The sequence below is a fragment of the Ctenopharyngodon idella genome, chromosome 24 (genome assembly GCF_019924925.1).
Source record: "Ctenopharyngodon idella isolate HZGC_01 chromosome 24, HZGC01, whole genome shotgun sequence".
NCBI lineage: Eukaryota > Metazoa > Chordata > Actinopteri > Cypriniformes > Xenocyprididae > Ctenopharyngodon > Ctenopharyngodon idella.
In genome coordinates this window covers 5,939,856-5,966,576 of record NC_067243.1, presented here as the reverse complement: position 1 = coordinate 5,966,576, position 26,721 = coordinate 5,939,856, and the positions used below count along the sequence as shown (strand labels likewise).

Genomic DNA, 26,721 nt, shown 5'->3' with positions numbered 1-26,721 from the left:
CATCGGGTCAGGGGGCGGGACAAGTAAAGGTCCCTCAGGTCATAGAGTTTTTTATTGGCTGGAACAGATGGCTCACTTTCTCCACATCGGTTTGGAAGTCGCCTTATCTCGCAGGGGTCACATTTAACAATGGTGAAGAGAACAAAGACACTGAAGAGACCCCGGTATTAAGGTTATAAACACGGCTACTGTCAGATTTACTGTGTGTGGCAGGATCAGGATGAGCTGATTTTGAGTGGTGTAACTATTGCTCATTTGAACAAACCCCTGACACTAAGCGTGCACGGTGATGTTAAATGACTTACAAGTTATATTATACAAATTTACAAAATATATTCCACCTATGCTTGAACCTAGAATGGACTGTTACACTTCAGCTCAGCTGTACACGGCATGCTCAAACTCTGGCTCTTTCCTTTTTCATTTCTCTCTCTCCCTTCTTTGCATTTTCAGAAAGAGAGAGAGAGAGGGGAACGCTGATGTTACTCCGCAAACATGTGACTCCACACACACACACACACACACACACACACACACACACACACACACACACAGCTGAAAATCATTTAGGGCTGTAGGTCGACTTAGAGCGAGAGAGAAGATAGAAAGAATAAGAGAAAGACAGCAAACTAAAGAAAGATAGAATCTATCTGTCTATCTATCCATCCATCCATCCATCCATCCATTTGTTTTAGTTCATTTTATTTTTATTTTATTTTTATTATTATTTTTCATTTACAATTTTATTAAATTATTTTGTCCTATGTGGGAAATTAAGACTTGTACCATGTCAGTAATTTGTTTTACAGATAGAAGTATCTATCAGAGTACCATTGTTAATTAATTTATTAATTATTTAATAAATAAATGTATTAATATTAAATATGATTTCATTTAAATGATTTTGTTTTATATAATTTATTGTTTTTTATATTTATTTTATTTTTTAATAATTATCAATATAAAATTTTGTATATGTATACTTGAATTAAATTAAATTTATTTTATTTTATTTTCTAATTTGATCTTTTTTATTAATTTATTTTTTATTATTTTATATTATTTTTTTATTTTATCTTTTTATTTATTTATTTATTTTAATTATTCATTTTAATTTACAATTTAATTAAATTATTTTGTCCTATGTGGGACATTTAGACTTGTAGCATGTCAATAATTTTTTTTTACAGAAATAAGTATCTATCAGAGTACCACTGTTAATTAATTTGATTAATTAGTTAATAAATAAATGTACGATTTCATTTAAATGATTTTGTTTTATATAATTTGTTTTTATAATTATCAGTATTAAAATTTGTACACATATACTTGAATTAAATTAAATTTAATTGTACCTTTTCATTTATTTTTTATTTCATTTTTAATTATTAATTTTAGTTTACAATTGAATTAAATTATTTTATCGTATGTCAGAGTAATCAGAGTAATTTGATTAATTATTTAATAAATAAATGTATTAATATTTAATAGGATTTCATTTAAATTATTTAGTTTTATATAATTTATTTTGTTTTTTATATATTTTTTTAATAATTATTTTAATTTATTTTATTATTATTATTTTTTTCAGTCAGGTCTTCTCCAGTATACTACCAGAAGTTTTGGATGGTTTACATTAATTGCTTATCAAAATACGAGGTCTCACCACACCAAAGTGTGAAACTCCACAGCACAACAACGCTCTCATTATTGCTCTTGGTGACGCTCAGAAAAACAACCAATGATGCCAAGGAATACTCGCCCACAGATACATCAACACACTGAGTACCACTGGAGCCCATCGACACAACAGAGGCCTAATCGCCGACGCAAAGCAACGTGGTAGTCTCGAAATAGCACAGTTTGGTAACCTTTACGTCATCTGCGCTAGAGAGGAAGGTTTTTACGGCCGGCTCCAGTGGAGGCAGAATGCTGGGAATGTGGGTTAATCGTTGAACTGTTGCACATGTGGAATGGCACTCGCAGAACGTGGAAACAGATGGGGTTCGTTTATGTTGCACCCCCGCTTGTGTCCCATGGACATTGTCATACTTCCGTTTGGCAGAACAAAAAGAACAGACGCACACGTACACACTTGACAATCCTCTCCAAATGTGCTGGTTAAGTGATAACACCTGTGGCGCGGGTGCGGATCCCTCGAAAACAGACCCGACTGCTTAGCAAGTTCTTTATTGGCTGGTTGATAATTACTGGCTCCTTTAAAACACAGAGCAGAGGGAAGTAAGAGGTCGTGGGTCATGTCGAGTCAAGTTTGGTCTCTTCGATATTTTGAACTTGGACACGTGATTTTGGTCTGTTCCACAGTTACACAGTGAAGTTACTCTGTTAGCCATTTGTTCAGATCACTATGAGTGACAGTAATAGTGATTATTTCCTAAATGACGCAAAATAGGGATGTTTGTTTCAGAAGTATGTCTGTTTGTAACTATAGTAACCAGCCTGGTGTAATCTCTCTGACTATAGTCTTTTGTGTTTGGGTTGTGAGTCATTCGGCCTCCAGGACCGAGTCCACTCCTGTGTCATGAGGATTTTGCGCTTTGATTAATGGATGACTGTTGTAAATATCCAATATTTCTTAACCACATGGAATGTGAAAAGTACTGCATCTGTACCCTTGTACAGTATCAGATGGTAATACCATGCTGTTCGGATATTTACTATGGTATTTAATGAATGCCATATTCATATAGAATGGTATATTTCAAGGTATTTCACCATTGTACTGTATGTGTCCATGTTAATTGTCCAAAAATACTTATATTTCTGTCTGTTTGTGTGTGTAGGATGCCGTCTGCTAGCACCATGACTGGCGGGAGAGCACTGCTGCTCTGTACAAACACGGAGGACTGCATCTACCAATCAGCAAACGGGTACGTACAACTAACTCCGCTAATTTCCTGCTAATTTGTTGCTGTTACTGTTAAAGGATTAGTTCATTTCAGAAATAAAATTTCCTGATTTACTCACCCCCATGTCATCCAAGATGTCTTTTATGTCTTTCTTTCTTCAGTCGAAAAGCAATTAAGGATTTTGAGGAAAACATTCCGGGATTTTTCTCCATATAGTAGACTTCAATGGGGACCAATGGTCCAAATTGCATTTTCAGAGCAGCTTCAAAGAGCTCTACACGAGGAATAAGGGTCTTATCTAGCGAAACGATTGGTCATTTTCTAAAAAAAACAAAAAAATTATATACATTTTAACCACAAATGCTCATTTTGCACTGCACCGCGATGCGCCACGCATTACGTAATCACGTTGGAAAGGTCACATGTGACGTAGGCGGAAGTACCGATCCAGTGTTTACAAAGTCTAAGTCGAACACCCTTTACCAAAAAAAGGTAAAACAACGATGTCGGACGATTTTGAATGTTGGACGACGGTTTTTCGCCCTATCGCGGTACTTACGCCTAAGTCACACGTGACCTTTCCAACGTGATTACGTAACACGTGGTGCATCGCAGAGCAGTGCAAGATGAGTATTTGTGGTTAAAAAGTATATAATTTTTATTTTTTTTAGAAAATGGCCGATCAATTTTCTAGATAAGACCCTTATTCCTCGTCTGGGATCGTGTAGAGTCCTTTGAAGCTGCATTTGGACCTTCAACCCGTTGATCCCCATTGAAGTCCACTATATGGATTAAAATCTTGGAATGTTTTCCAGGAATGGATCTTATTCTGTGAGAAGTGTTCCTTTGGCCTACTATAGGTGTAACTCTATGCTTGTTCTTTTCTAAGCAATTTTGGGACTTTGTATTACTGAAATTACCTTAGGATGATAAATTAATAGTTAAGTTTCCCGGCAAACAGACTGTGCCACATCCCTCATACACTGCGGTATTAAAACTAAACATGTCCAGTAAGGTAAGCACTGATAGACTTCATAAACATCCACAGGTGGGATACTGAGGGTGATTTTGGGACAAGCCTAACTGTGAAAGTTATTTTTACTGAAAGCTAATTAAACCCCTTTGGTACTGCCAACCCATGGTGGTTTGGAATGCCATACTGTGTTAGTAAAAGATTTCAAACCTGCAGAAGAATGGGTGAAATGATTGAGCTCATTTTAATGAAGCCTTTTTTGGTACACGGAGTATCTTCAGCCAGATCCTGAGCAAACAAGGTCAAAATTGAAAGAACTCTGCTATCATCAAATGCTATTTCCTCAGCTTACTGTACAATGTCCCCAATCCTGCCAGGAAAAGGAGACTTTGGTTTCTATCCTGGCTGATGATGGATGATGTACAATGCAAGAGTTTGAGCAGGCCTATTCCTGAAGGCGACAAGAAAGAGACAATCACATATTTTGTCCTACACAATCCTCATTTTCCTCTTTCCTAACTCCTCTCACCCCCTGTCTCTGCCTCGTTCCCTCTTTTTCTCGCTTCTCTTCTTTGGGGTTTTGGAGCTTGACCTACTTTTTCCTCTTGGCTGCCTTGAGCTTCATGAAATGAGATACATTAGCCAGAAAGAAAGAAAAAAACAACATGCCAAAGAAAGTTGTTGAAAGTTTATTTGAATTTTCTGAGAGCCAACAGTTTGTATTTGAAAAGAGGTATCACTATTTGGAGAAGATACTCTCCCTCTAAAATTCTATGGCGTTAGCACACACAAAAAGTTTCTAGGTTCACATTTCCTGTTTGTTTGTTGGCTCGATGTCATTGGACGGAATCCAAGGCTGTGTTTATTGACTGAGCCAATTAAAGAAAGAGAAAGATGCACGCCTGTCCCTTGAACTTTGGCCCATTGGTGCAAGCTCATTCGGTCAAACATTCACAGAGGAGTTGTGCTTTCAGAAGAACTTGAGGCTGATTCATAACCTCCAATCTGATGCGCTGATGGTGACTCACTTGTGCAGTAAAAGGCTTGTGTTTTATGTCCACGGAGGAAATAAGACTGCAAGTCCATCTGCATCTCATTTGAACTTTTAAAAATTTACATTTAAAAAGTCATTTTAATTTGTTGTACCATTGAAAGTCTAGACAACGCAATTAATACCAATACCAAAGGGAAAACTTTTGGTGAATGCTGAATACTGTGTACTGCTTTGTTTGAAATTTTGCGGTTGTGAGATTTTGGTAATTGGTAATTTTGGTGAATGATGTTTTTTAAATGTGACCTTCAAATGCACAGACTCTATAATTGCTCTATAATCACGTAATGACTGTCAGACACTCTTGATGACTTTAGCATCTTTCCTGTGGTCTCTTCAGGCTCCACTGCTGCGGATTGAAGCTTGACCAGGCCCGATCTGTGGTGCTTCAGCGGCCAGACCTGTGTGGGGTTGGGGACAGTCTCTCATCTCTGAGCAACCTCAACCGAAGCCCAGGAGACAACATCATGTTTGCCCACAAGAGTCCCCCCAATTCTCGGGCCATTGAGAATGGCTTGAGCGGTTGCAGCAAGTCCCCCAAGACTCCCTCAGGACTTAAAAGCACTGCCAGCATTCGGGACAAGATCTCCCAATGGGAAGGTAAAACGGAGACCACCGGGGCAAACACCCAGACGACGGGACTGAAAGAGACTGAAGATGGGAAGAAGAAGGTACAGCCGGAAGTACAAAGGAAAGACAGCAAGAGACTTTTCAACTGGGAGAGACAGAACGGTGGCAAAGAGAATGGTAGCAAGTTTGGAGAACCTCTGCACACTTCTGAGGGACCTGTGAAAGAAAAAGAATGGATTTTGGACAAATCGCCATTGGGGAAAATGACAGAAACTTGTCAGGACAAAAAGTCGGTGCTGACGCACATTAAAAAACTTGAGCAAGCGATGAAGGAGACTCCTTCCAAATCATCCTTGTCTATGCCAGGCAATTATTTCTGCCCAGCTTCCAAAGAGGAGCAGGAAGAGGCAGAGAAGAGGGCTGCAGAACCGATCTTCGGGACTCTAGATGTGGTGAGATCTGGCAGCCGTCGAAGTCGGGACCCTGAGAATGTCTACAGCGAACCTGGAGCTCCTTCCATTAACCCTTTACCAAAACCCCAAAGAACCTTTCAGCACCACACAAAGACAAACAACCCTGCGGACAACCACGGTTTTGTCAAGGGTAAACGAAATCTTCCCCCTTTACCTTCCATACCTCCCCCACCCCTTCCATCCTGTCCTCCACCACCAGGGGTCTGTAGAAGACCATCCGGACGAGCTCGGGACACTAAAAACAGGTAAGAAGACTAATATTGATGAATTTCAGCCAATGTGACTTTAAGGTCCTGTTTACACCTGGTATTAAGATGCATTTTGGTCAATTTGATCACAAGTGGACGATGCAAAATACAGGTATAAACGGGGTCTGAAATGTTTTAAACTTGTCCACTTCCAGGGGTAGTCGAAAACGCATTAGACCGGTTTGATTTTCCTATTGCTTATGTGGTCCAATGTGTTTGAACACCCGCAAAAGACCGCCTACTCTCCACCTGCTGACCTAACGCGTAATACATGGGAAGCGCGCTAGCCAGATTGGATTTAAACTTTGTCGGCTGAAGACCCAAGTTTGGTTTGAAGACGAAAAACGTACCAAGCACAATATTCTCTCACCATTCTTGATTTCTAACACACACTCGCCGCGTTCGGCCAGTCTATCAGAGCATATGAACGCGACCATCATCTCCGGTCGCGTTCATATGCAAATTGTGTGAGCTCATTTCGTCCATTAGATCGAAAGATCTGAAAAAGCCCATACATTTACCCGCCCATAGACCCTCCCCTCGCAGAAATCAGGACAGAAGTGGTCAAAAGTGGACAAGAGAGACGGATTAAAACACCAGGTGAAAACGGGTATGTGTCTCCCGATCGACCAAAACGCATCTTAATACCAGCTGAAAACAGGGCCTAAGAATGAGCTCAGGGTTTGGATTGCATCTGGAAAATTTGTACCTCATTTGGGTATCTAACCAATCTAGAAAAGTCCTTTTTGTAAGCAAGTCAGTTTAGTGTAGTTTCAAAAAACATAAGTCACCAAAACAATCCGACTGAAATTGTATCATAGATTTAGCTTCTTTAGTTCAGGTCAGTCTAAATCAATCATGTGCGTTAAGATCAGGCAATGCCTTTGACAATAAGGCAAGTTTTCAACAAGTAGCTTATCTGCTCATACTATCTCTACCTAATGTGAGAGCTAATTTTAAGACTGTTCAATGAATCATCAGTAGCGTCTTGCCTCAATTCACCTTCTTTAGCTTTTGATATATATTACTTTGGAAGCTTAATAAATCCATACAGAGAATTTGTCAGGATTTAAAAACCCGTAATTCCTCATCTCATATTGCTCTCAGTGGTACGTACCATTTCATACGTAGACATGCTCACTGGAGAAATGGCACGTGGACTGAAAGAACCTCACAAATTTAGTAGCCTACCATCTGATTTTTATGTCACACTAATGTGAAAATAAATCTTTTGAAACCAAGACTCCCCTAAAGGATTACCGTCCTCAGTCTTTATGGAGATGTTGTTTTAATGGCAGCATTTATCAGTCTAGCCCATCTATGAAAATACGTTTTAACTTTTGACATTGTGGTGCAATCTTAAGCTTGTGTCCTCTCTGTGGAAAAGGGGGTCTGTTTTTAATCTAATCTGTGCAAACTCCAACCTTGTACAGGACCTATAAGTTCTTCAATTTCCTGTGGACTTAATTGGTCTCTTCTTGATCTTTCTATTAATGACGAGTTTCATTTGTATTTGTTGAACCTGCAGGAAGTCCTACGAGTTTGAAGATCTTCTACAGTCGTCAGCAGAAGGTTGTCGAGCAGATCTCTACGATCTATCTAAGCTAGGCCTCACTCGCACTTTATCAGAGGAGAACGTCTACGAGGATATCCTAGGTATGACAATGTACTGCACCACAATGGTACTGGGTAAAACTTGGCTGACTCTTTGACTGTGCACCTGATAAGGCAATTTCCCAGAATCCCAAGAGCTTGAAACTTTAATAAGTACCAAACTGAGACAAGGCCATCACAAACATTGATGTTTCTTTGCTCAACCTCACCAGTTGTCCTCTATGTTTGGGTTACCCCACATCAGTCTTCTCAACAGCATGATGTGAGGTCTTACCCGTGGATTGGAAAAATAGAGTTCGATTGGATGCAGGGCTGTGACGTCAACGACAAAAGATATGGGAGGACTTTTTACCTGACTTTTAAACATTGATAAGCCCATTTATTTTGTTGTCCCAACTATGTATGTTTATGTGGTTAGTTTAATAGCATTCTATTATCATTTTCTGTGAGTGAGCACATTAGTTATCACAGTTGAAAACTAAAGAGTGCCTCTTCTTTTTAAAATGTTGTGTAAATGTTGTCAGTAATGAAATTTTAAAAATGTGACGATACCAGCATTTGAGAAGATTCTTAAACACCTCTGATTGGCTATTGTCTTCACACGCTCAACAGATATGTCTGATTGGCTACAATGATCAACACTTCAAAAACATGTTGTAAATAGACATCTTTGACGCCAATCACAGACATATCTGTTGAGCTCATGAACACAGTAGCCAATCACAGACATATCTGTTGAGCTTGTGAACACAGTAGCCAATCACAGACGTATCTGTTGCGCTCATCAACACAATAGCCAATCACAGACATATCTGTTGAGCTCATGAACACAGTAGCCAATCACAGACGTATCTGTTGAGCTCATGAACACAATGGCCAATCACAGACGTATCTGTTGAGCTCATGAACACAGTAGCCAATCACAGACGTATCTGTTGAGCGCATGAACACAATGGCCAATCACAGACGTATCTGTTGAGCTCATGAACACAATGGCCAATCACAGACAGATCTGTTGAGCTTGTGAACACAATAGCCAATCACAGACATATCTGTTGAGCTCATGAACACAGTAGCCAATCACAGACATATCTGTTGAGCTTGTGAACACAATAGCCAATCACAGACATACCTGTTGAGCTCATGAACACAGTAGCCAATCACAGACATATCTGTTGAGCTTGTGAACACAGTAGCCAATCACAGACGTATCTGTTGAACTCATCAACACAATAGCCAATCACAGACATATCTGTTGAGCTCATGAACACAGTAGCCAATCACAGACGTATCTGTTGAGCTCATGAACACAATGGCCAATCACAGACGTATCTGTTGAGCTCATGAACACAGTAGCCAATCACAGACGTATCTGTTGAGCGCATGAACACAATGGCCAATCACAGACGTATCTGTTGAGCTCATGAACACAATGGCCAATCACAGACAGATCTGTTGAGCTTGTGAACACAATAGCCAATCACAGACATATCTGTTGAGCTCATGAACACAGTAGCCAATCACAGACATATCTGTTGAGCTTGTGAACACAATAGCCAATCACAGACATATCTGTTGAGCTCATGAACACAGTAGCCAATTACAGACATATCTGTTGAGCTCATGAACACAGTAGCCAATTACAGACATATCTGTTGAGCTCATGAACACAGTAGCCAATCACAGACGTATCTGTTGAGCTCGTGAACACAATAGCCAATCACAGACATATCTGTTGAGCTTGTGAACACAATAGCCAATCACAGACATATCTGTTGAGCTTGTGAACACAGTAGCCAATCATAGACATGTCTGTTGAGCTCATGAACACAGTAGCCAATCACAGACATATCTGTTGAGCTCATGAACACAGTAGCCAATCACAGACGTATCTGTTGAGCTCGTGAACACAATAGCCAATCACAGACATATCTGTTGAGCTCATGAACACAGTAGCCAATTACAGACATATCTGTTGAGCTTGTGAACACAGTAGCCAATCACAGACATATCTTTTGAGCTTGTGAACACAGTACCCAATCAAAGACATGTCTGTTGAACACAATGGCCAATCAGAGGTTATTAAGAATCCACTCAACAGCGTTCAAAATGCTGGGGGAAATGCTTTTATCAGCACATTTTTAAAATTTCAGTACCATAAAATTTAGTAAAATTTGGTACTTTTGAAAATCCTAATAAGAGGACAGTTTTACTCAAGTGTGACATTTTGGTACGCTTTGAAATGTTGCCTTGAGAAAGCGAACCGAACTAAGAAGAAAATGCCACATTGTAACAAATTAGGTCCATGTTTTGAAACAAAGCAAACGATCTACAGGTCTGAAAAACGCCCTTAGTTAGCATAGCTTTAGATCTGCGACCCATTTTTTGGGTCATAACCCCAAAAGATGGAGAACCACATACTGGAATGCACAGCTTTCCTATTAAACTTTGATCATCTGTGATTATGATAAATCTGTAGTCTACTAGCCAGGCCAAGCTAAATTTGTTTGCGCAATCCTCCTACTTCCTTGTTACTTCCTACTTCCTATGTTGTGTCTAATTATATAATAGCACTTTCCAATAATGGAAGATTTACTGGTGGTCTTGCATTTCTCTACCTGCTCTGGCAAATCCTTTTAATGGTTTTGAACGTGGAGCATTGCGTACATTCTCTTGTGTTCTAGAACTGGATGTCCCAACATCATAAACTCTCTTCCCACCAGGCGCATCTGGTGGATTAATTGACGTGACAGAGGCTTTCTGCATCTGAAAAAAACACCTTTCTTCCACTCAAACATTTTCCTTACCCCCTCTCTTTCTCTCTGGCTCATTCGTTCTTCACAGAAACCAAGACAGATTTTGCTAGGTGTTTATCTTCTTGTTAGCACCACTGGTGATACCACACGCAGCTAATGAGGTTTGTGTGGATTCCCTGGCAAAGTTTCAAACATCTGGAGAGCAACCAAACACATGACGTCTGTTCGAAATCTTTTCACTGAAAAGCGGGACTAAACCAGGCAGTGTTGACAAGGGGAAGTTAGCAAAAAATGCCCACATTAGCTGTCAGAAAACTTGATTTATGACATGCCATTTCAAATTTGTTTGTAATTGAAATCTAAACTGTTTTGTTTGGTAGGAAACGGAAAGTTTGTAAGTGTATTTTTTTTACATTTTGAAATGTCTTTGCTAAGGTTACTGTATTGATGCTAGGTTGTTGTGAGTGGTTGCCAGGGTGTTGCTATGATGTTGCTCAGGAGTTCAAAGTGGTTGCTAGGGTGTTCCAAGTACAAATATCTAAACATTGTCATCAAGATACATTTAATTGAGATGCAAAATGACAAGATATTAAGTCTTGTTTTCTGAAAAATGCATAAAAATGATCTGAGTTTATACTTAAACAAGAAAGAAAAATATCTGCCAATGAGGTCAGAAAAACTTAACTTAATACAGAGTAAAAATAAGTTTATTTTTGTTAGCACACTGGCAGATATTTGTTCTTGTTTTAAGCATAAAGTCACTTAATTTTGATAATTTTTCAGAAAACAATCTTGTATCATTTTACTTCTCAAGAAAATGTATCTTAATTTAAGAATATTTAGATATTTTACTGAAAAAGTCAAAAGTCAAAAATACTGAGTATGAAAATTTTTTTTGCAGTGTAAAATGCTAATCAATATCTATAGCATTAGGGTTTTGCACCACTAATAATCTTGGTGTACATTTTGTTTCAAAGACCCTCCATCGAAGGAGAACCCATATGAAGACATAGAGTTGGAAAGCCGCTGTCTTGGGAGCAAGTATCCCGTTCCTTCTTCCCCTTCCTCTCCCATTTCTGACACTCCATCCAAGGTATTCGTACAGCATTCCTGATTAATTGTTTCCACTCTAGAGTGAGTTCTCCATATGTATCAGCTAGAGCTGCATGATTAACCGTTAAAAGATCGTAATCTCAATTCAAACACCCACGCGATCTTATTCCTAATTGACAATGATTCGACTCTGTCTAATAAACCTTTGACAAAATCACACCGGAGCATTCAGATCTGTGTTTGTGTTGCCGCTGATCCAGAGAGAGCCGTTGTCATGTTTAGGTATGAAACAGCTTCAGTCTTTTCAACCAGTGTCATTATTTCTGTCTTGCAATAATTCGATGATCACAGAAGTACTGGAATAAAAGTTTATAGTTTGGATATAAACACTGATGTCTACAGTAGCAATTAAAATAGAACAAATCACCTTTTGAAAGTAATATGGCCCTTCAAATAACGATTGTATCGATTACATTGTTACGTTACTAGGTAATGACTGTTAAAAATGTAATTGTCATTGAATCATTCATTCAAGAGATTAGTTCAAAAAATGCTGATTCATTCAGTAATGAAACAAGTGAAGTCTTTATGAGTGAGTCATTGAATCATTCATTCAAGTGATTCATTCAAAAACGCTGTTTCATTCTGTAATGGAACCATTGAGGAATTTATGAGTGAGTCATTGAATCATTCATTCAAGAAATTCGTTAAAAAACGCTGATTCATCCAGTCCTGAAACAAGTGAAGTCTTAATAAGTGAGTAATTGAGCCATTCATTCAAGAGATTTGTTCAAAAACACTGATTCATCCGGTAATGAAACAAGTGAAAACTTTATGAATGAGTCATTGAATCATGCATTCAAGAGATTTGTTTAAAAACACTGATTCATCCAGTCATGAAACAAGTGAAGTCTTTATGAGCCACTGAATCATTTATTCAAGAGATTTGTTCAAAAACGCTGATTCATCCAGTCATGAAACAAGTGAAGTCTTTATAAGTGAATCATTAAATCATTCATTCAAGAGATTCTTTCAAAAACACTGATTAATCCATTTATGAAACAAGTGAAGTCTTCATGTGTGAGTCATTGAATCATTCATTCAAGAGATTTGTTCAAAAACGCTGATTCATCCAGTAATAAAACAAGTGAAGTCTTAATGACTGAGTCATTGAATCATTCATTCATTCGTTCTAATTAATTAAACATTTTTAAATAGACTGCAGCAATTAATATTTTGTCAAAACCTCTGGTAATTTACATGTTATTTTATTTAGTTGTCTGTTCATAATCATGGGAGAATCATGATCTCTTTATCCAAAACCGTGCAGCTCTAGTATCAGCATTCAATACTAACATTCAGATGAGTGATGTGAATTCACCTCAGTATTTAAATAGTTTTTTTCCAAAAAAAATTTCATGTTCTTATAGATAAGATGCAAAATAAGTCATATAGGCTACTTTTCTGAAAATGTTCAGCCTCATTCACTTTTATTATATTGAAAAGTGCAACTTGTACAATCTACGTTTGTGTCCTATGGAAGATTGAAAGTCATACAAGTTGGAATGACATGATGATTAGCAACTGACTCTGATTTACAATTTCTCAATGACAGCTCTCCTCCAAGCCTGGATTCTTCAGGCAGAATTCAGAGCGACGCAGTTTCAAGCTATTGGAACTGCGTAAGACGGGCAGAGACGGCGGCATCGCGTCCCCGTCCCGAGTCAGCCCTCCATCAACACCCAGCAGCCCGGATGACACCCCGTGCCTGTCAGGGGACCCCTACAACCGGCGGCGGAGAAAAATTCCAAAGGTACCGTCAAAAAGGGGCCCAGTCAGTGTAATCCTTGACTTATCAGTGATTTATGGTTTTGGTCCGCCGCTGACTGGGACATTGGCCCGTCGGCTTTCTTCCACTGCTAATAAAAATACAAGACAAATGTGACAGGCAGATGAGACACCTAAGAATAATCTGAAAAATGGAGGAAAAAGTAATTTCCTTTCAAAACTCCTTTGCGAGGGACTTGGAAGGGCTGTCTCTGATAAAGCAAGGGCTGTGACTGTTTTCTTTTTCAACAGATGGTGCAGAAAATCAACGGCATCTTTGAGGCCCGTAGGGGGAAGAAGAGGATGAAAAGGGTCTCGCAGTCAACCGAGTCCAGTTCAGGAAGAGGTTTGTGAGGGCAACATTATATGTTAGCTAAATTTATACCTAACTTTTCCTGTTAAAGCTATGCTTAAAGGAATAGTACATTCAATTTGCTCACGCTTATGTCACAAGTGAATTGAGTATATATATATATATATATTTTTTTTTTCATTCATATATGTATATATAGAAAACTTTATTTATATATATATCAAATATATAAAATATATCAAATAAATAAAAAAGGTTTTAAAAAACATGCATATATATGCATTTGTTATTTTATTTTTACTTTTTTATTTGTTTTATATACACACACACACACACATATATATATATATATGTTTTATCTATATTACATTTATATATAACAATTATATATATATAACTTTATTATTACTATATATATGTTGCTTTTTAGTTTATTTTTACTTTATTAATGTTTTTTTATATATATATATATATATATATATATATATATTACCTTTTTATTTATGTGTTATTTATATATATATATATATATATATATAAAACAAAAAATAAAATGTGTAAATATATGTATGTATTTGTTTTTATTTTTGCTTTTTATTTATTTTATTTTTACTACTTATTTTTTTATTTGTTTTATACACACACGTTTTATATATATATATATATATATGTATATTACTTTATTATTACTATATATATATATATTGCTTTTTATTTATTTTTACTTTATTAATTTGTTATATATATATATATATATATATTACTTTTTTATTTATTTGTTATTTATGTATATATATATATATATATATGTATATATATGTTTATATATATATATATATATATATATATAGATAAAACAAAAAAGTAAAACATGCATATATATGTAAATATATGTATGTATTTGTTTTTATTTTTGCTTTTTATTTATTTTTTTACTTTTTTATTTGTTGTATATACACACACATGTTTTATATATATTACATTTATATATAACATTTATATATATATATATATATATATATATATAACTTTTTATATTTTCTTCTTACCTTTTTTTTTTTATCATTTTTTAAGAAAGATTATACATGTTTTATATCGCATTGCAAGAGTTATGGTCTGACCCTTGCATGGCCTTTGGATGACCATATTTGTTGCACCCATATTCACCTAGAAAGTTCCAGCCCATTTAACATGCGTTGCATTGTGGGACAGTCCGGGGCTCAGCCACATGTGCGTCCACTTAGCTTTATGGACACGTTTACAGTTTTGGGTCAGTTGCGTTTGACCCATTTTTCCAAGGATGATAGAATTATGTTACGTTATAGGATACACATGTGCACCCAAGCATGAAATATGTCTCAGCGAGTACCTGCATACCGATTCTCTGTTGACCTTTGACCTCTAACTCTCTCTCTCTATTCTCCGGCACAGTAACAGACGACAACAGCGAGTCTGAAAGTGACACAGAGGAGAAACTAAAGGGTAAGAGGCCTTACTTGCGTTAATGCACTTACAATGAACTTCTATGGGGAAAGACATCATATTTTTCTGTTTATCCTTCCTCATCATCTATTCTAGCTCACAGTCAGAGATTAGTGTCGGTCCAGTCTATGCTAAGGCAGACCGGTCGATATCGCACTCTGGAGCGAGACTTGATGGAACTGCAGGAGAGGAAGTTGTTTGAGTACTTCCTGGTTGTGGCTCTTCATAAGACCAAAGCCGGTGTGCCGTATTTACCAGAAGTCACACAGCAGTTCCCTCTCAAGGTACAAACATTTTTCCTCCAAAAACAGAGTAAGTCTGATCTATCTGGACTTGAAGATGTTTACGTCACCCTTAAAAGATCAGTAAATGTCTCCTAAGGTTCCCTAAACTCACGCATCTGTGTTCCTGATTCTTTTTCCTCATTAGTTGGAACGAAGCTTTAAGTTTATGCGAGAAGCTGAAGACCAGCTGAAAGTCATTCCGCAATTCTGTTTCCCTGACGCTAAAGACTGGGCACCTGTGGACAATTTCCCCAGGTATCAAATCCACATGGTTTACTGCCATTATTATGCTATTAGAAGCACATTTGTTGCGATTTCCTTATTTGTGCTGTTTGGGAATCAATTGCTCATTGTTACACAGTTTTGAACCAAATCAAATCTGTTCTTTTTAGTGAGACTTTCTCGTTCGTCTTAACTGGAGAAGATGGGAGCCGAAGATTTGGCTACTGTCGACGCTTACTGGTGAGCCGCTCCATCGCTGCTCTCTTTATTTGTCATTTTGCAGGAAACATTTATTCAGAGTACACTGACTGCAGGCTAGAGATTTAAGATGAAACATGAATAAGATGTGAATAGCTTCTCTTAGACTTTGTTCAAAATGAAATAACAAAAGTTCTTTATAGTGGAAAACGTTCTGCAGTTTTTAAAAATGTTCTTTACACTAAATAAAAATGGTTCTTTTAAGAATATTCCAAATGGAACCTTTATTTTTAAGAGTGTAGAATGTTTAAAAATGCAACAATGTTTCAAACTGTAGCATTTTACATTATTGTCACATGACCTCATTAGGTTGCATTTGAGTGACATCTAGTCAGCAATTAGAAGCAAATGTTATTTTGTATTTTAAAATATTTTTTTGGCATTCTCATGAGTCGTTTGTGTTTTTGTGTGTTTTCAGCCCAGCGGTAAAGGGAGGCGTCTACCTGAAGTCTACTGCATTGTGAGCAGATTGGGCTGTTTTGATCTGTTCTCTAAGGTATTTCATCTGCCCTTTAAGCATTTCAGCAATCTCAGTCTGCATTTATTCTCTTGAGCTTCTCTGTGTTGGTGCTTATGTCAGTGTGCAAATATAGATCCCTAATATCTGAGGTGAAATTCAGAATTTGGCTGCAAAGAATGTAGATGTAGAATTTCCTCTCATGGTTACTGAGGGCTTTGTGTGTTTGATATGTTGATCCAGGACCAACAGTAGATTCATGAAGTAGGAAGACATTTATTTTATTTTATTTTATTTTATTTTATTTTATTATTTTCATTTGATTTATTATTATTTTATTTTAATATATTTATTTATTATTACAGTGATAAACTGATAATAATGTTTGTTGTAGTTATTATATTTATTTATTTATTTTGAATGATGTTGAATAATATTTGGGTGGTGGGCAAAAACGAAAAAAAATATTTGTTATTATTTATTTATTTATTTAGAACTGTGTTGAATAATGTATGGGTGGAGGGCAAAAACTAATAAAAATATTTGATATTATTTATTTATTTATTAATTTAGAACTGTGTTAAATAATGTATGGGTGGAGGGCAAAAACTAATAAAAGTATTTAATATTATTTATTTATTTAGAACTGTGTTGAATAATGTATGGGTGGAGGGCAAAAACGAATAAAAAATATTTGGTATTATTTATTTATTTATTTATAACCGTGTTGAATAATGTATGGGTGGAGGGCAAAAATGAATAAAAATATTTGATATTATTTATTTATTTATTTATTTAGAATGGTGTTGAATAATATATGGGTGGAGGGCAAAAACTAATAAAATTATTTGATATTATTTATTTATTTATAACCGTGTTGAATAATGTATGGGTGGAGGGCAAAAATGAATAAAAATATTTGATATTATTTATTTATTTAGAACTGTGTTGAATAATGTATGGGTGGAGGGCAAAAACGAATAAAAAATATTTGGTATTATTTATTTATTTATTTATTTATAACCGTGTTGAATAATGTATGGGTGGAGGGCAAAAACGAATAAAATTATTTGATATTATTTATTTATTTAGAACTGTGTTGAATAATGTATGGGTGGAGGGCAAAAACGAATAAAAAATATTTGATATTATTTATTTATTTATAACTGTGTTGAATAATGTATGGTGGTGGGCAAAAAATGTATAAAAAAGGATGTTTTATTACAATGATTAACTGATAATGCTTGTTGTTCTTATTGGTATTATTAAAATATTTATTTATTTTGAATAATATATGGGTGAGGGGCAAAAATTAAAATAAAAAAGTGAAAAAAACAAAAGTAGATTCAGGAAAAAGGTGATGTAAAACATATCACACATGACATGTATGTTGATTTCCGTCTGATGTAGATCCTGGATGAGGTAGAAAAGAGACGAGCAATCTCTCCTGCGCTGGTCCAGCCTTTTATGAGAGGAATTATGGAGGCTCCGTTCCCAGCGCCGGGCAGAACCATCAGCATTAAGAACTTTCTGCCGGGTTCAGGAACAGAGGTCAGTTTAAAAGCGGGAATATGAACAACGCAGCGGAGTAGAAATATGCTGTTTCTTTTTATAGTGGTGTCTGGTGAATGTTTCATCTTGAGAATATCTCAAACTTAATCGGATTTCTCTCTCTCTCCTTCTGCAGGTGATAGAATTATGTCGGCCGTCAGATTCCCGTCTGGAACATGTGGATTTCGAGTGTTTGTTTTCCTCTCTGAGCTTGCGTCTGCTTCTGCGGGTGTTTGCTTCTCTTCTTCTGGAGCGAAGGGTCATCTTCACCGCAGATAAACTCAGGTACGACGCTTTTACACCTGATATCACCTCTGGTACGGTTTGCATCTGGAATGAGCAAGCATCTCAAACAGCAATGTAAGCAGAACAGTTCAAATCCCTGGGTTTAGCCCAATGCTTGATTGACAGGTGAGTAGGCGGTCCTTGTTCTGGATGTCCACAGCATTCATAAGTTCAAATAAACATTAAGATTCAAAGGATACAAGATAAACCTGTGGATCACTGACTGTGGCGTGTCAATCTGAGGTTCTTTCCTGAAGAACCGCACACGTGTGTTTGTGTGTGAACCCAAAAGAGGACAAGAATGAAAAGATATGACATGGCAAGAGGGGGAAAAGTGCAGCCTGTGGAACTGTTTTTCACAGCTCAAGACTGATATGGAAAAATGCTGTTGTGTTATATAGTCGCCTTGGGAACAAAAGTCAACCCCAATGTTTTTTTCTCTGGAAAAAGCTACGAGACTAGTGCTCACATGAAGTTCTGGGTCTGTAACGAGAGCTGGGTCCCTTTGTAGGGATCATCAAAGCAGCATCTTCTCTAAAAAGATCATTTTGATGGTTTTGAGAAAGATGAGCTGATGAAATAAATCTCAGGAAGACTTCACTGACAAAATACAAGAATCGTCCTGCAAATCAGAGAAAAAAATCTGCATCCTAATGAGTAAAACTCACAGACTGAAGACATGTCCAGATCATATTTCATCCCAAAATCAAAAGACAAAAATAAAAAATATATATTTTCTTGCTAATTTTGCCAGTATTTTGCATATTCTCCCATTAAATAATGTATTTAAATTAAATTAATTATTTATAAATAATTTATTATGATGATAAACTCAAAGACAAAAATAAGAAATTATATTTTCCTTCTAATTTTGACAGTATTTTGCAAATTAAGCATTTTCTCCCATCAAATTTCCATTAAATAATGTATTTAAGTTAAAGAAATTATTTATAAATAATTTATTATAATGATAAACTCAAAGACAAAAATAAGAAATTATATTTTCTTGCTAATTTTGCCAGTATTTTGCAAATTAAGCATTTTCTTCCATCAAATTTCCATTAAATAATGTATTTAAATAAAAGAAATTATTTATAAATAATTTGTTATGCTGATAAACTCAAAAACAAAACAAAAAATATTATAAATTCTTGCTAATTTTGCCAGTATTTTGCAAATTAAGCATTTTTTCCCCCATCAAATTCCCATTAAATAATCTATTTAAGTTAAGGAAATTATTTATAAATAAATTATTATAATGGTAAACTCATAGTGACGATGATGATTTTTCTTTTGTTAGTTAAAATAATATTTTTTGCATTACAGTAATGAAAGTGTGGCAGGGAAAATGTGTGTAATAAAATGTCACAATGCAAAAATCATAATGATCCTAAAATAGCTTTTTTATACAAAGTATAATTTAAGATTACTTGTATTTCTTAATTTATGCACCATTTAAAGGGTATTGAAAGAATGAGCAATAGTAATGAGGCTTGCTTTAGCACTGATTGATTCTTCTGTGCTGCCATCTTCTGGTGTAAATGTGTAAGCACAGAAATTCTATCATAATGTTGATATGACTAACAAACATTGTGAATAAATATCCCTGTCTCTTTCTCTTTAGCACCCTGTCTAAATGCTGCCATGCCATAGTGGCTTTGCTGTACCCGTTCACCTGGCAGCACACTTACATCCCAGTCCTGCCACCTTCCATGATGGACATCGTCTGTACGCCAACCCCCTTCATTGTTGGGCTGCTGTCGAGCTCTCTGGTCCGTCTCAAAGAGCTCCCGCTAGAGGAGGTGAGACTGTGTCTCTCGGCAGTGTGTTTCATAAACAGACAGTAATATCAGCCATATGACATCGCTAGTTCTTATTCAGGCTGGTCAATCGGCCTGTGTGTTACCGCCCTCTAGTGACATCTTCATGTTACTGTAATGGCAGGTTTAACCCTTAACCACTTTTTGAGCATAGACATGAATATGCACTATCCAAACCTAAATGACTGTAATTCAAGAATGCTTTGGATTATAGACATAAGGTTGGTCTTGTTTTGAAGAAGACACTCAGCAGATTATCCTGAAGTGAAAGCCCTTCAAAAAATAAAAGTAGGAAAAAGTTATTTAAGTTTGTATTTACTGTAAATCAAATGTACTGGACTAAACATTTTTTATTTTGTATAAAATATATATTTTATCAAATATTTTTTTGCTCTAAAATTGCTATCAAATCAAAGCCATATGTCTAAACAAGTTGTGTTCCAAATTTGAAGTTGATATCACAAAAATTAAAGTTCCCATGAGATTTTGTTTAGGCGTTGTACCAAAAATAGCCACCAGGTGTCACCCACATTCCATTGAAATTTTTTTGATGTACAAATTGATACATTTCTATCCAAATATCACTTCGATCACAAAACAGTCACCAAATATGGAACCTTGAGACTCAGACCGTTCTGTCGATATGGGTTTTGTCAAGATTAGAAAAAGTTTTAAATATAAAGTAGTTAAAATAAAATTTGTAATATGAAACTTGACACTGACCACTAGGGGGAGGGGCCCGCTAAAAGAAATTAGAGTACCGTTTCCATGGTGACAACGTCTAATTTCAAAACGGTTTTCACAAGATGAATTTTGAGTTCGTAAGCTTTCGAATGATACCTAATTTATGATGATTACTAAAATATATGATACAAAAAAAATAAAAAGAGCGCCAAACGTCCCGCTAGCGGTGTTAAGGGGTTATAAATATTATTTATGATTATTTTCTATTTTAGTTTAGTTCGTTTGAGAGTCACGACAATGTATTTTATTTTAGTTTTAAGTTTTTTCAATATTATTTTTTCCAGGAATTGGGAGTTGGGAAGAGTGCATTGCATTATGGGATACAGTATTCCATGCAGTTCTATGGTTTTATACTGCGCATTTTGGCGGATACACAGGATGAATACTACTAAAGTAGTACAGTTAATACCTCCAAAGCTATTTTCAGTTGTTTGACCTTTGACCTCTTGATTGTTACACCTCATTATGACTAATGTGGGAAGGAAACGAGGCCAATAAAGTCTAGGATGTGGTGTGAATATTCTATATATATATAATTCGAATGAACAAAAGAACAGGATTGGGCTCTTTTACAGAGAAGATCAGAGGCCGGACACTTTCCTAATATTTCTCTCAAGCACTTCCTGTTCAGGTGGGCGGCCCTGACCTCTGACCTCTTCACAATAGCTGTGATAGGGAAAAAGGCTGAGATCGCCGCTGCAGGCGGAAAATGACATCACTGTCTCCTCTGCTCTCTTTCAGGTCCTGGTGGTTGACCTTGGCAACAGTCGTTTCCTGCGACAGGTACGGTGCTCTACTGAAAGTGTTTTTTATTTGGGCTGGTTATGTGTTTCAGTTATGAAACAATCGAATCTATGTTCATGCTTCCTGTTTCAGATGGATGATGAGGATTCAATTCTTCCTCATAAACTCCAGGCTGCTCTAGAACACGTTCTAGAACGGAGGAAGGAACTGGCCTGTGACGTGGCAGAGAATCCAAGCGGTGAGTTACTGTCTGATCCGTATGGAAGCTTGCTTCCACCACTGAATAAAAAAATTAAAAAGGTAATTGTGACTTTTTATCTCAAAAAAGTTTATATCTATCAATTATGACTTTCTTTTCTCAATTCCGAGTTTATATCTATCAATTCTGACTTTCTTTTCTTAATTCTGAGTTTATATCTATCAATTCTGACTTTCTTTTCTTAATTCTGAGTTTATATCTATCAATTCTGACTTTCTTTTCTCAATTCTGAGTTTATATCTATCAATTCTGACTTTCTTTTCTCAATTCTGAGTTTATATCTATCAATTCTGACTTTCTTTTCTCAATTCTGAGTTTATATCTATCAATTCTGACTTTCTTTTCTCAATTCTGAGTTTATATCTATCAATTCTGACTTTCTTTTCTCAATTCTGAGTTTGTATCTATCAATTCTGACTTTCTTTTCTCAATTCTGAGTTTATATCTATCAATTCTGACTTTCTTTTCTCAATTCTGAGTTTATATCTATCAATTCTGACTTTCTTTTCTCAATTCTGAGTTTATATCTATCAATTCTGACTTTCTTTTCTCAATTCCGAGTTTATATCTATCAATTCTGACTTTCTTTCAATTCTGACTTTCTTTTCTCAATTCCGAGTTTGTATCTATTAATTCTGACTTTCTTTTCTTAATTCTGAGTTTATATCTATCAATTCTGACTTTCTTTTCTCAATTCCGAGTTTATATCTATCAATTCTGACTTTCTTTTCTCAATACCGAGTTTATATCTATCAATTCTGACTTTCTTTTCTCAATTCCGAATTTATATCTATCAATTCTGACTCTTTCACTTCTGACTTTCTTTTCTCAATTCCGAGTTTGTATCTATAAATTCTGACTTTCTTTTCTCAATTCCGAGTTTGTATCTATTAATTCTGACTTTCTTTTCTCAATTCCGAGTTTGTATCTATTAATTCTGACTTTCTTTTTGCTTAATTCCGAGTTTATATCTATCAATTCTGACTTTCTTTTCTCAATTCCAAGTTTATATCTATCAATTCTGACTTTCTTTTCTTAATTCCGAGTTCGTATCTATTAATTCTGACTTTCTTTTCTTAATTCCGAGTTTGTATCTATTAATTCTGACTTTCTTTTCTTAATTCCGAGTTTGTATCTATTAATTCTGACTTTCTTTTCTTAATTCCGAGTTTATATCTATCAATTCTGACTTTCTTTCAATTCTGACTTTCTTTTCTCAATTCCGAGTTTGTATCTATTAATTCTGACTTTCTTTTCTCAATTCCGAGTTTGTATCTATTAATTCTGACTTTCTTTTCTCAATTCCGAGTTTGTATCTATTAATTCTGACTTTCTTTTCTTAATTCCGAGTTTATATCTATCAATTCTGACTTTCTTTTCTTAATTCTGAGTTTATATCTATCAATTCTGACTTTCTTTTCTCAATTCCGAGTTTATATCTATCAATTCTGACTTTCTTTTCTCAATTCCGAGTTTATATCTATCAATTCTGACTTTCTTTTCTCAATTCTGAGTTTATATCTATCAATTCTGACTTTCTTTCAATTCTGACTTTCTTTTCTCAATTCTGAGTTTATATCTATCAATTCTGACTTTCTTTTCTCAATTCTGAGTTTATATCTATCAATTCTGGCTTTCTTTTCTCAATTCCGAGTTTATATCTATCAATTCTGACTTTCTTTCAATTCTGACTTTCTTTTCTCAATTCTGAGTTTATATCTATCAATTCTGACTTTCTTTTCTCAATTCTGAGTTTATATCTATCAATTCTGACTTTCTTTTCTCAACTCCGAGTTTATATCTATCAATTCTGGCTTTCTTTTCTCAATTCCGAGTTTATATCTCGCAATTCTGACTTTTTCCTCACAATTCTGACTTTATATATCGCAATTACGACTTTTTCCTCGCAATTCTGAGTTTATAACTCACAATTCTGAGAAAAAACTTCAGAATTGGGAGACAAAAAGTTTTTTTACTCCATGGCAGAAATAAGCTTCCATAGATCTGTTATATTCAGGGTTTAGAAAGCACAATTGTTTTCAGTATTTATTTTAACGGACTAGTCAGTTCTTGGACAACTATCCAACCATCCTGACTCATTGTTCTCATTTCTCTTGGTAGAGCCCACTTCTCTGAGCAGCGTGGTGTCGGAGGCGTTCGTGCGTTTCTTCGTGGAGATCGTGGGTCATTACTCGCTCTTTATGGGTGGCAGCGACCGTGATGAGGAATCCTCCGCTTCGTCTTCCTCCTCTCCAACTCCTTCGTCCTTCCAGCGTGAGGCTTTCCGTAAGGCCGTGTCCTCCAAGAGCCTGCGGAGATTCCTGGAGGTCTTCATGGAGACGCAGATGTTTGCGGGATTTGTGCAGGAAAGAGAAATCCGGAGGCAGGGCCTGAAAGGTTTGAACGCTTTTTTGGAGCTATAAATAAATGATAATTTGTAAATAGTTTTGACTCTAAAGTAAAGCATTTATCCGCCATATTCTGTTTTAAACAGGTTTGTTTGAGATGAGGGCTCAGGATTACCTTGATTCTCTGCCAGGCAGTGAGAACAGAGGCGTCAACAAGTTCCTCAAAGGTTTAGGTAACGTCTCACTTTCAAATCTAACCAAAATCTTGTCAAATTAAAGGGCATGTTTGGAGTGACAAACTACTTCTGCATTATGTATAAAGTGCAAAATATGCAGATCTTTTGTATATGTGGAATAATCTGATGAATAGAGCTGGAAATCTAATCACAAATACCATATCCCACAATGCAATCTGCTGACTTTTTAAAAATATCTAAAGAACTGTAAGCAATATCAACCATCATCTCAAATGGATGTGAATAATGATAACCGGTTGTGTTTGGGTGGGATTTTGAGCCTTTCTCTTTCCTCTCTCTTTCTTTTAGGACACAAGATGAAATTCCTGTCCAAAAAGTGAAAAGTGTGAAAAATGTTAGACTCACTCTCACCAGATCGTCTGACCAGCAGGACAGGCTACGGAGACCGGCAGAACCTGAGGACCAAAGTCATGGAAACAACACTGTACAGAAACAAACCCAGTCCCTTCTAGTTCCCCAAACCACAAGGACCTTAAAGGACTTTACTGAAAGCACACAACAGAAGCGATCAGGCCCTGTCGGTGATTATCTGTGTACAGTTCTCTCTCTCATTTTATACATTTCAAACATTTTTTAAGAGACAGTGTACAACTTCTTCTGAAACAGGAGGCTATAATTTAATTTATATTCTTTCTAGAAATAATAAGACCTTTATGACATCCTCTGTAAAACTTTATATGTTTCCCTTAAAATTAAATAAAATTGAAAATGATGTTGTTAGTCTATTTATCATAGTATATTGCAGACTCAAGACCGTCGACCGCTTTGGGTTTCCGAGAAACACGCCACTGTGACTGAATGAAGTTATCTAGAATCTTGGAACTGCAGGATCGGAACTGTTCTAGAATTATCACGGAAAAGGTTCAGAACAAAGTTGCAGTTTGGAGATGTTTTCTGTCTTAAGTACATTTCAGGAACACCACTAGAGTTGATTTGAACTTGATTTTGTTTAAGTGTGCTTAATAAACAGTTTTCTGTATGATTTTATCTGCCTACAGAATTGTTTTTAACCACAGATCTTGTGTCTAGACCTGCAATAGAGCTCACTTACTTCATGTTTACAGGCATCTTACTGCACGGGATGATCCCTGAGCACTGGATTCGGATTGTCTTAATGCCTTCTAACCTTTGGATCTTTTAGGTTGTGGACACAGGTGCAGTTTTGTTGGCGTCCTGTGGAGGGCTCCAGAACCTGTTGGACACATAACAACGTGTCTGATCTTTTGCATTGAAAACTTTTTGTGTGAATAACATTTTTTTAAAACAAAAAAGTATGGACGCTGTCCAAAAACCTCCCCAAACAAACAGTATTTCCATGGTTATTTTTTGTACAATAGTAATTATATGTAAATAAACCGCTTTATGAATATGGCAATAATTCACTACCATGGAATGTATGTTTGAAAACACCATCTGCCACATTATTGTACCATGTTACCGTCACTGTACAATACTTTTGTGCAATTCTACAAATAAGTTTTTATAAAAAGCAGGAAGTGTTAATACTGTAGTAAAGCATTATGCATGTACCACGGTATTTACATGGTACTCCGAGGTAAAACATGGTAGTACCACGGTATTTTCTGGTACTTTTTGTAAGTGACGTTAGGGACCTTACTTTATAATAACAAAACACAATAACAGTTATTATTATTAGTAGTATACTCACCATTATTATTATTACTTCCCCCACATACACAATCATAGAACACAAGAAGTAAAAAGATTGTACACTAACATACACACATATATATTTATATATATATATATATTGGGTCAAAGATGAAAAAGGGTTTTCATGCATCAAAACAATAAGTGTAATACAGATTTGAATTGTTGTTTTTCAATACATAAGATTGTTTAATTTGTGTTTTTAGGGTTTTTTTTCTGAGCAAAAATTAAATATCATACATTTTTACCGTGATTTACAGAAGACACCCACAAAAATGTCATTCAAAAAAATCTATTAATGCCGTAATAAAGACTAATTACTTTTACCCCAAATGCTAATTACTTGTAATTTTGCATTTTTAAACTTTGCCACTATTGTAGGTTTTGCCCATTTTGTCCAATTTTACTAATTTAAAATGCAATAAAAGTTAGTATGCTCACTTATTCTTTTATATATTTTACTACGTACAGGTCAGAATAAGTATGTTTCAATTTTAACATAAATATAAGTGTTACACTGAATGACAACATTATTTCACCCACATTTTGACATTTTATTCTCTCAAAACTTATTTGAAACCTTAAAAGTAG

General features: G+C 35.8%; 1 protein-coding gene across 2 annotated transcripts in view; it reads left to right on the top strand.

Annotated features, from left to right (window-relative positions):
* si:dkey-82f1.1 (DENN domain-containing protein 2A) overlaps positions 1–25,444 on the top strand; it is a 48,471-nt gene extending 23,027 nt beyond the window's left edge. For both annotated transcript variants that reach the window (XM_051884182.1, XM_051884181.1), the window contains 19 exons: positions 2,805–2,891; positions 5,235–6,182; positions 7,714–7,841; positions 11,533–11,648; positions 13,224–13,421; positions 13,688–13,781; positions 15,180–15,230; positions 15,327–15,514; positions 15,660–15,769; positions 15,907–15,976; positions 16,413–16,490; positions 17,862–18,002; positions 18,139–18,287; positions 19,912–20,089; positions 21,593–21,634; positions 21,728–21,833; positions 23,976–24,251; positions 24,349–24,435; positions 24,748–25,444. In XM_051884182.1, the coding sequence (XP_051740142.1) occupies positions 2,806–2,891; positions 5,235–6,182; positions 7,714–7,841; positions 11,533–11,648; positions 13,224–13,421; positions 13,688–13,781; positions 15,180–15,230; positions 15,327–15,514; positions 15,660–15,769; positions 15,907–15,976; positions 16,413–16,490; positions 17,862–18,002; positions 18,139–18,287; positions 19,912–20,089; positions 21,593–21,634; positions 21,728–21,833; positions 23,976–24,251; positions 24,349–24,435; positions 24,748–24,779 (3,078 nt within the window). In that variant the 5' untranslated portion in view covers position 2,805 and the 3' untranslated portion in view covers positions 24,780–25,444. The remainder of the gene's footprint in view (positions 1–2,804; positions 2,892–5,234; positions 6,183–7,713; positions 7,842–11,532; positions 11,649–13,223; positions 13,422–13,687; positions 13,782–15,179; positions 15,231–15,326; positions 15,515–15,659; positions 15,770–15,906; positions 15,977–16,412; positions 16,491–17,861; positions 18,003–18,138; positions 18,288–19,911; positions 20,090–21,592; positions 21,635–21,727; positions 21,834–23,975; positions 24,252–24,348; positions 24,436–24,747) is intronic.
* The last annotated feature ends 1,277 nt before the right edge of the window (positions 25,445–26,721 follow it).